A 9,855-nucleotide genomic window follows, 5' to 3' on the forward strand; every position below is an offset into this window, starting at 1 on the left:
CAAGGGATGCTGTCAAAGCGGTCGGATGGTGGTTCAAAGCGAACCCTTCTTCTCGTCCATCGGCGTCAGCATGCCGAAGCTATCTTGCCTACCACCTCTTCTCCGTCCATACACTTCCCTAGCCCACTCACTGATCTGAAAACACCAGCCGCCTGCTACAAGCACACCGCTAATAACGTTCACCAGTCTGATGAACAACGCAGGGAAGCTGTTCCGCTCTTCCGCGATCATGAGCAAAATTGGCTCGATATCGTACTTTACGAAGACGCCAGGGACCTGGTTTTCAGGCACTGGACGCGACTGCTCGGTTACAGCGTACTGGTTCGTGAAGACCGTGCTCTTGCTGTGGCGATGCGGATGTGCATCAAGTCCATCGGACCCAGAGGATGGCGACTCACCCTGCTGAGCTTTCGTTATCTTGCGGAGCGCCTTGGCATTGGTTGTGTAGATGGTGGGCACGACGGAGAGATAATACTGGAACTTGAAGAAGTTAAACTCAGTAGCCGCCAATGTATTGTCGAGAGGGTTGGTCAGCGAAGGATAAAACGGCCCGAAGGAAAGCTCGTTGATGTGATGCGAGAAATTGAAGGCTTTCATCTCCTAGTCAGCCAATTCGATCTGCAATCGTCCGCGTGTGTGTGAACTTACAGCTATGTTCCAAATGCTGCCCAAACTCCATATAGCCATGCCCTCGCGCCGTTATATGAAAGTCACCCTGCACCTTATTCCCATGCATGCTTCCGTAGATCCTACAGCTGTCCGCTTCCTTGCTTTTCGGCACCCTAGGAGTCTTCTTGAACTTCTTCGTACTGCTTGCGGCACCCAAATAGTCATGCACATCGTCCTCTGCGTACTCCCTGGCGTCGCCATAGCTTGAGTACCCAGTCATTTCTAGGCGTTCATCCCGTGTCGCGCCCAATGTATGAAGCTTGCGGTTCGCACCCCACTGCGACCAGAGAGTTGCATCTCTCTGCAGTGTCTCGCCTGCAAGTATGCGATCTCCCGAGGCATCTTGAACGTTGACGTGCAGATCATCGCACCTCATCTTTACCACAACATCAAGGTTGATCTGCAGGTCGTGGCCGACTCCCTGCTCGACGGAGAACTCATGCGTAGTGTGACCCCACCACCACCTCATCACTTCCGTCCATGCTAGCCACAAACTCGCGCATACCAGCACTACTGTCCAAATGCCGCCATTGTTCGTCTTTTGAGTATACGATGGCTTTGTCTTTGGGAATGCATCAAACGCCCGGACAGCCTTGATGGCCTGGTTTTCGCCAAAGTTGCCCTCGTCCAGACCTTTGTCGGCAAACCCGTTCATGTGCGACGTCATGTCGCTGAGTTGATATTACTGTTATCGCGGAATCATTGAACCTTAAGGCCAGAGACAGTGGCCCACGTGAGACGTATCAAGGGACAACTTTCCATGTCCGCTGAGGCTGAAAGGGCCGACCTGGGGTGCCTGCATTGGCGCGGAGGAGAGACAAGTCCGTGCGCCGGAAGGTTCACATTCAGCCGAGCAGCATGCCATTGTTATTGAAACCACACTGGCAAGCTTGGACGTGTTGCGTAAGCGATCCGAAACAGAATATGTAGGAGCGTTTTGCGATATGTACGCCGATGCACGCTGTCGCTTGTGGCATATTGGAGCGCGCAGACGCCGTGGGATCTGAGCGGCCAACCAAACGGCACATCTCCAGACTGGCCAGAGGAGATACGACGGATGCCCTCATTGACGGCAGTCTGGCAGTCAGCGAAACCGTCAGACATGGACGTAGTGAAGCCGGCTGTACCGTTTGACCCATTTGTGCAGCCGCAAGCCACAGGCTTTCTGGCTATGCCGCCCGAGTTGCGAAATGTCATCTACAGCTACATCGCACAGCGTCATGAGCTTGCCGTCTGTGCTGTGACTCCACGACAATTGCGGATATATCAGCCGCCATTGATGCAGACCTGTCGCCAGGTCCAGCGGGAGTACGTCAGTGTGTGGCTGGAAGAAGCACCTTTGCGAGCAGATACCGTCTCCATTCACATTAGGAACTTCGAAGGAGACTACGTGGTAAATGCAATAAGCACGCTCTTACCATCCCCTGCGGCAGGTGTCCATCGGAAGTTCATCATACATCTCCACCTGGACAATTACTTCGAGCAGACTCAAGTCAAGAAACTGGTAGGTGGCTACAGTGGTCTTGACGGACCAGGTGAACAGCTGGGTCCGGCCTTTGCTGGCTTCCGGATGAGCTTCGATCCGCAGGCGTTCGATGTGCATTTCGCGGAGCAATACTTCGCAAAGACGCAGATGCGGCTTAGAGGCCTCGGAACGGTCAAGGCCGTTTGCAAGTGGCGTGTGTTTCAGCAGGCTTTCGAACTTGCCAAAGCACACTATGAGCAAATCTGAATGACAGCTCCCGAGCGGAGGACTCAGGCAGTACCGTGATTGCTATGCAGAGAGGGCCGACTTCTTCCTAATATTATTGCTGTCCCAAGTCTCAGACTAGCGCAGAGGGTTTCGTAGCACGTTCGGCTAAAATCTCGTGCATCGTGCTTCTGAACAGACCATTTCTGTTCCGGTTCCCAGGAGCACTGTGGACGCTCTCAGCTGTGTGTTCAATCTATGGGAACTCTTATTTGCAGATTGACCCGGGTAAGCCGGTGCCAAGAGGGCAATGTTACGGTTGTCAGTGATTGCATTGTTGCACGACGTTCAAACGATGATATGATAGAGGGTTCAACACCTGAACGACCACGCTGCCAGCCCTCATTGCGTAATGAGTGCCCCGCAATGCATGACAGCTTGCTCATATCCAACCGCAAAGGTCCGCCACGGCGCGGAGACCGCGTGGCATGGCGCATTAGTAGTTGGAGAATCAAGCTCCCACTTGGCCTTTGTCCTGCTTCTTGGACAGCGCTTCTTGGCCACCCCCGTCATTCGGCGTGCTGGGCAGCGGCATTGGCACTGCAAGCCATAACACAATGCCTCGCCCACACATCCCTCACCACTTGTCATTGCACCGCGTGAAGAGTGATAGTTACCATTCCAATGTGCAGCCCAGCTCGGCTCCATCGACGCCACCCACACGCAGCAGGAATGTCAGTCCGACACGAAGTCTCACCGGCGTAGAGAAGGACAACATGGCCAGGCGAAAAGATGCGCCGGCTCCGGTAAGTAGTAATGAGCGAGGTGACCATAAAGGTATGGGTTTGAGCTGCAGAGTCCATGTCATGCGAGCCCGCAATCTGGCGCCCAAGGACAAGAGTGGTACCTCGGACCCTTTCCTTGTCCTCACCCTAGGGGAGGCGAAGGAGGCAACGAGTGTGATCAGCAAGACATTGAACCCCGAGTGGAACCAGACGTTCGAGTTTCCAGTGACTGAGGCGGATAGTGCGTTGCTTGAAGCGGTGTGCTGGGACAAGGATCGCTTCAAGAAGGACTACATGGGCGAGTTCGATGTCATGTTGGACGACATCTTCAGTTCTGGCAATACTACGCCTGATGCGAGATGGTTCAAGCTCGAAAGCCGAAGAAGTGGACGCCGCAAAAAGAAGGATGACAATGTCACCGGCGAGGTTCAACTCAAGTTCACGCTCTTCGATCCTCTCAACACCGCAGCAACTCCGCAGCACGTGCTACAAAAGTTCCACGGCGTCATAGCAGACACTGGCATTGATGGCGAGGATGAAGATGATGACAACGACGACGAGCTTCTCAACAAGCTCAACAGCCGAGATCTCGACGACGTGTACGAGGAGGAAGCAAATGCTGACGACCAGGATGCGCTGGATGAGACGGCTGACGATGGCGTACGAACACCGGGCGATCGCCAGACCATTGAATCGGCTGAGAAGCAGAAGCGGCGGCGGATGGAGAAAATCAAGCTCAAGCGGAAGAGCAAGCTCAAAACGTATGAGTTCACAGGAGGCTCTGATGTCGCTGGCGTTCTGTTCCTCGAGATCAATCGTATCACGGACTTGCCACCTGAGCGCAACATGACCCGTACAGGCTTCGATATGGACCCATTCGTGGTAACCTCGCTCGGTAAGAAGACCTACCGCACGCGAGTTGTCAACCATAATCTTAACCCGGTATACGACGAGAAGCTGGTGTTCCAGGTCTCGAAGCACGAGCTGAATTACAGTCTCTCATTTGCTGTTGTAGATCGTGACAAGTTCACTGGCAACGACTTTGTCGGCACAGCCATGTTCCCGGTAGAGAAGGTGCGCTCGCTTGCGCCTGTAGCGGACGAGCAGACCGGGCTATACAAGCTGCCAGATCCGGACGCAGTAACGGATGCGGAGACCAGGCGTCGCAAATGGCGTGTGTCAATGTCAAGGAGCACGTCGCAGACCAACATTGGTCGGCTTAGTCGAAATAACTCTGGGACGAACCTAAACAAGCTTACGAGGACAACGTCCAACACGAGCCTCAGCAACATGGCCGTCGCCGCCGGTGTCTCCCCGAACAAGCCGAGTCTGCGTAGGCAGGGCAGCAGCGACGGCGATACCATAGAGAGACAGCAGCGTCCAGCACCGACAAGCTACCCCTCCCAGGCACCGAGTGTAAAAGCGAACGGGACGGGCTCCGCTCACGACAACGCCGATAGCGGGACTGGTGATGAGACCGGCCTTTACACCTATGACTTACCACTAGAGCTGAAGAACAAGTCACGGTGGGAGGATAAGCACAACCCTGTCTTGCAGATTCGCGCCAAGTACCTACCATACAACGCGCTTCGGCAGCAGTTCTGGCGTGTGATGCTGCGACAGTACGATGCAGATGAAAGTGGCAAGATTGACAGAGTCGAACTCGTGACAATGCTAGACACTCTCGGTAGCACTCTACACAACAGTACGATCGACGGCTTCTTCAAGCGCTTCAGGAGTGAGAACGGCGGCGAGGAGATTCTAACAATGGATCAAGCCGTGCTATGCTTAGAGGAGCAGCTGAGGAAGACATCGCATCATCACAGCTACATGAGTTCACCACAGTGGAGGAAGCATTCTGGAAGCGACCCGCGCACTTCGTCTGCACGCTTCGGAATGCTTGACGGCAGCTCGCCGGAGACATCGCCTCCGGGTGGTACACCATACTTGGCCGGTCTCGACAGGACACCGAGCAACTTCTCCACCAGCACCAGCCAGATACCTACGTTGGAAGTCTCTGACCTTAGTGAAGCCGGTGAAAGAGGTGACAGATTACCGGGCAATGACTTAGCTGATGCCAATGCTACACAAGGCTCGTCACCGGACTTGAATCCCATGGCGTCGCCGGATCTCATGGCACAGGATGCGGATGAATTCGACGCCACTTCCAACGAGGAGCATGTCGTTGAGATCCACGAGTGTCCTATTTGCCACCTTCCACGGTTATCAAGAGGCAGAAGGACAACCGATGCAGATATCATCACACATATAGCGACTTGTGCGAGCAGTGACTGGCGAGCGGTCAACAATTTGGTGATGGCGGGCTTCGTCTCGAGCAGTCAGGCGCAGCGGAAGTGGTACACGAAGGTGCTTACCAAGGTCGGCTATGGTGGGTACCGTCTCGGCGCAAACTCCGCAAACATTCTCGTTCAAGATCGCTTGACCGGCTTGATCAATGAGGAGCGTATGAGTGTCTATGTCAGGCTTGGCATACGACTGTTGTACAAGGGTCTCAAAAGCAAAGAGATGGAGAAGAAGAGGATCCGCAAGCTTCTTCGATCCCTTTCCTTCAAGCAGGGCCGCAAATACGACGATCCGGCCTCCGCGGCGCAGATTCCGGGCTTCGTCAACTTCCATCAACTCAACCTTACCGAAGTACTTCGGCCACTAGAAGAATTCAAGACTTTCAACGAGTTCTTCTACCGCGAGCTCAAGCCAGATGCAAGGCCTTGCTGCGCCCCGGACAACCCGCATATCATTGTCTCCCCATCCGACTGTAGGAGCGTGGTGTTCAACCGCATGGAAGAAGCGCAGAAGATCTGGGTGAAGGGACGAGACTTCAGCATTGAGAAGCTGCTCGGTCAAGCGTACCCTGACGACGCCAAGCGGTATAGGAACGGCGCGCTGGGTATCATGCGACTCGCGCCGCAGGACTACCACCGTTTCCATATACCCGTGGATGGCACCATGGGCGAGCCTAAACTAATCGAAGGTGAATACTACACGGTCAACCCCATGGCTATCCGATCAGCATTGGATGTGTATGGCGAGAATGTTCGGGTCTGCGTGCCCATCGACTCCGAGTGCCATGGACGGGTGATGGTGGTCTGCGTTGGCGCGATGATGGTTGGCTCTACAGTCATCACGCGGCAGACGGGCGATAAGGTTAAACGTGCGGAAGAGCTTGGATACTTCAAGTTCGGTGGGTCGACGCTACTACTGCTATTCGAGCCCGGGGTCATGCGTTTCGACGATGACTTGGTTGGCAACAGCAATGGCGCTTTGGAGACGCTGGTAAGATCAAGGGTGCAGCTTTTCCATATTCGAGAATCTGCGTAGCTGACTCCTCACAGGTACAAGTCGGCATGTCGATTGGCCATTCTCCGCATGTCGAGCAGCATAGACCGTATCCGAAGAAAGACCACCTCACGCTTGAAGAGAAACAGGAGGCCAAGCGTAGAATAGAGGGTAGCCTGGCCCCTAGCACGGGAGCAGGTGTTGACCTCTGAAGATTTGGTGGGGAGCGTCCCGAGCGTTGCATGAGCGCAGCATATATGTATAGCGAACCTTACTGCATAACGAGTTCTTGCATGCTTTGGTATCGATATTCAAGCAATGCAGACAAGTGAAGACTTTCGGCTATGCGCCGGCCCCGTGATGCATTGTGTAATTGCCAACTTCCGTGTGTTTCTCGAGACGATGTGCACCACCTTTAACGGTTCAAAGCACTCATTCCCGATCCGGCAGGCACGGGCCGCCATAGCGACGCTGGAGTACCGCTGCACCTCTACTCTGTGGATATAACGGCGTATAAATTAAGAAGATGGATGGCAATGCCAGCCGATGATACTTCGAATGCCGTCGCTACCGATGGCGTGAAGGGGGATGCCACACCTCAAGCATCCGAAAGCGTGCAGGCGCGCGCAAAGACAAGCATCAACCGTCTCTTCTCCGTTCCGCCACCGGTGAAGCGCATCTTCGACAAGTTCCCACTCATCACATACGAAACGAATGCGCTCCCACTGCGAGCGCCGAGGGGAAGAGAAGAGCATGTGTTGCACGTCTTCACAAGCGAGGAGGGTTCGCAGCATGGCCGTCCAAGCTACAATCCCGCATGCTTAAAATGGCAGGTTCGTTTCCTACATCCTCCCTTCAACGCGCATCATTATGCATACTGAACAAGGCAATCATAGGCATACCTGAAGTTCACCTCCATATCATTCCGCACAGTGCCCTCCAGCAACCATGCTTCGCCGTCAGGAGCGCTTCCCTTCCTCATCCCCAGCAGCTTTACAGACGAAGCAGCGAAAACGCAGAGCACCATCCCGAGTAACAGACTGAAACGATGGGTTGCGAACCAGCAACAAGCAGAAAAGCCGGAGGAACCTGCAGATGTGCGCTACGAAGCATACGCCTCCCTACTCGAGATCCGGATACGGAACGCTTGGGTAGGCATTCTGTTCGCTACCAGGCACGCGACTTACTAACAGTATGCACAGCTATACCAGCTATACCTAGAGCCCGCGAACACTGGCCTAGTGCATCGTCTTTACATCGCGCCATGCTCATCCAACCCTCTGGTCCAAATGACCATCGCGTACCAACTCCGCCAAGCAGCTGAGGCAGAGATCCTAAAAGCACGGCCCGCGTCAGCGCCTGCCAATATCATCTTAGAAGACGACGTCTATCGCGATGCCGGCGAAGCCTTTGAGGCGCTGTCTTCATTACTAGCAAACGATCAATGCTTCTTCTCGCAAGCCAAGCCCGGCTTATTCGACGCCAGCGTCTTCGCTTACACGCAATTACTTCTGGACGACACCCTCAACTGGTCCGAGAACAGACTAGGTCAGAAACTGAAAGCGCTCGATAACTTGGTCCGACATCGCAATCGGGTGTTAGACACATACTTCTAGATAGCATTCCACGCACGAAGCATCGAGACGGCGCCGGAGAAGCTGCACGCTTGAACGCCATTCGATTTTGGCTGCATACCGCAGCTAAAGCTACACTTTCACTTCGGTCCCTGCCATTACCACGGCCCCTTTCTTGCCTTGCCATTCGCTATCCAAAAGCTGTGATTCCTCTGCCAGCCGCTTGTGCTCGGAAGAGCACCTTTCTTTCTGTACAAATAAGCGAAGGGTATTGTGTTCGTCGTTCAAGCCGGCACATTCCGAACGGAATGCCCGTTCTGCGCGCGTCGCCGGTGCGCTCCTCCAATGAATCTCGCAATTACGTCCGACCAGTCGTCGCCTTCGGCAAACCAAACCACAGGCCCAAAACAAGCGCCAAGATACAGATAATGATGACGACGATCCAGAAAACCCACCACTTGAGCCTCCTCGCGCGCTTCGCATGCTCGATACCCTTGTCGAGTTGTTGGTTGCCGGCTTCCGTGTCCTTCTTCACGTTCTCGGTGTGCTGCTCGACCTGTTGGATGGGCGCCTCTTGCAGCACGATGGCCGTCGCGAGGTCTTCCATTAGCTGGTTGAGCTCGATGAGGGTGCGCTCGATCTTCTGGATGTCGTTGTGGCGTGCGCGCACGGCGCCGAGGACGCTGTTGGCGGTTGCTGAGCGGTTGGTTTTGAGCTGCGAGAACGGCAGTTAGTGGGCATGTTTGTATGTAGGCTGGGACGTTCGGCGCATACAGCAGTCTGGAAAACACCCTCGTTACCCCAATCCGCGTCCGCCGCCTCCTGCACCTCGGCATCGCTCGCGTCCGGGTTGACGATCCTGTACTGCCGCGCAATCTGCTCTCGGTATCTCTTCTCGTAGTTCGCCTCCTCCACCCTGTACTCCTGCAGTTGCTTTGTGAAGCTGCTCTTCAGCTGCCCAACCTGCGTGTTCTTGACCTGGTTGTCCTTCGATCGCGCCGCGTCGGTCTCGAGGAACTTGATCTGGTCTTTGATGGAGGTGTTGAGTACTTGCGTCTGCGTGATCATGGACTCGAGTTGGGCGGAGGAGCTGCTGTCGGGGGAGGAGAGAGTGCGCTGATGCATAGAGGCGATTTGACCGACGTGAGTGGTAAGGGTGCGGATGTCCGCTTTGACGGCTTCGACGCGCGAGAGGAAGTCTTGGTTGGAGAGGAGAGTGGGCGAGGGCTGGACGTATTGCACGTTCTGACCGTGCATGGGTTGTTGCTCATACGCGGTGCCGCCCATTGTCGCGCCACCCATCGGTGCGCCGCCAGGGGCTTGGCTGTAGTCCGAGTCGGCGGTGGAGTAATTGCTGGTCTGGTGTTGGACGTGCGGAGGCTGTAAGCCGCTGCCGGGTTGCTGGTGTTGCTATGCACCTCGTCAGCCCCATATAAATATCAGCCATCCACACACCGCTATGCTCTAGAGTGCGGGCCTCGGCGCAGCGAGTTGGGTGAGAGGGCATACTGTCAGGCCGTATGCGCCGCCGTAGGGATTGCCCGCATCGCCGCCATAGGGATTGCCCGCATCGCTGGCGTAGGGATTGGAGCTGCCATATCCCCCTCCCCCTCCACCCTGCTCCTCGTACGGGTTGCCTGAATAGCGCTGATACTGATTGTAGGTCATGCTGCCGGTGGGGAGCGCGCAACGAGTGCGCCGCTACGGTGATGGAGGAGTGGTTACACTGTGGGAGCTGAGTTCCTTCTGGCGGAGCTGGCGGATCTCCAGTGGCCTGAGGCGTGCGCAACGCCTTGCCGTCTGCGCCAGCGTGCCATTGGCCAATTCCTCAACCAAATTT

At 55.2% G+C, this 9,855-nt stretch overlaps 4 protein-coding genes across 4 annotated transcripts; 2 read left to right on the forward strand and 2 right to left on the reverse strand.

Annotated features, from left to right (window-relative positions):
• Positions 1 to 33: 33 nt before the first annotated feature.
• On the reverse strand, positions 34 to 1,324 carry BAUCODRAFT_120300 (uncharacterized protein; the record flags this gene model as incomplete). Its single annotated transcript, XM_007675875.1, has 3 exons — positions 34 to 339; positions 409 to 590; positions 649 to 1,324. 3 exons carry the CDS (start codon positions 1,322 to 1,324, stop codon positions 34 to 36), a joined length of 1,164 nt encoding a protein of 387 aa, XP_007674065.1.
• A 188-nt stretch (positions 1,325 to 1,512) lies between these two features.
• BAUCODRAFT_387614 (uncharacterized protein) lies at positions 1,513 to 2,689 on the forward strand. The gene has a single exon (XM_007675876.1). It carries the CDS (start codon positions 1,727 to 1,729, stop codon positions 2,399 to 2,401), a length of 675 nt encoding a protein of 224 aa, XP_007674066.1. The 5' UTR covers positions 1,513 to 1,726; the 3' UTR covers positions 2,402 to 2,689.
• Positions 2,690 to 2,976: 287 nt separating this feature from the next.
• BAUCODRAFT_22311 (uncharacterized protein) lies at positions 2,977 to 8,057 on the forward strand (the record flags this gene model as incomplete). The annotated part of the gene is made up of 6 exons (XM_007675258.1): positions 2,977 to 6,438; positions 6,498 to 6,639; positions 6,728 to 6,826; positions 6,871 to 7,274; positions 7,338 to 7,592; positions 7,644 to 8,057. 6 exons carry the CDS (start codon positions 2,977 to 2,979, stop codon positions 8,055 to 8,057), a joined length of 4,776 nt encoding a protein of 1,591 aa, XP_007673448.1.
• A 316-nt stretch (positions 8,058 to 8,373) lies between these two features.
• On the reverse strand, positions 8,374 to 9,683 carry BAUCODRAFT_65690 (uncharacterized protein; the record flags this gene model as incomplete). Its single annotated transcript, XM_007675574.1, has 3 exons — positions 8,374 to 8,730; positions 8,790 to 9,281; positions 9,525 to 9,683. 3 exons carry the CDS (start codon positions 9,681 to 9,683, stop codon positions 8,374 to 8,376), a joined length of 1,008 nt encoding a protein of 335 aa, XP_007673764.1.
• Positions 9,684 to 9,855: the final 172 nt, after the last annotated feature.

The sequence above is a fragment of the Baudoinia panamericana genome (genome assembly GCF_000338955.1).
Source record: "Baudoinia panamericana UAMH 10762 unplaced genomic scaffold BAUCOscaffold_3, whole genome shotgun sequence".
NCBI classification, from domain to species: domain Eukaryota; kingdom Fungi; phylum Ascomycota; class Dothideomycetes; order Mycosphaerellales; family Teratosphaeriaceae; genus Baudoinia; species Baudoinia panamericana.

Excerpts from the sequence above, each read along its gene's own strand:
- BAUCODRAFT_387614 (XM_007675876.1), top strand. The coding sequence starts at position 1,727 with ATGCCCTCATTGACGGCAGTCTGGCAGTCAGCGAAACCGTCAGACATG.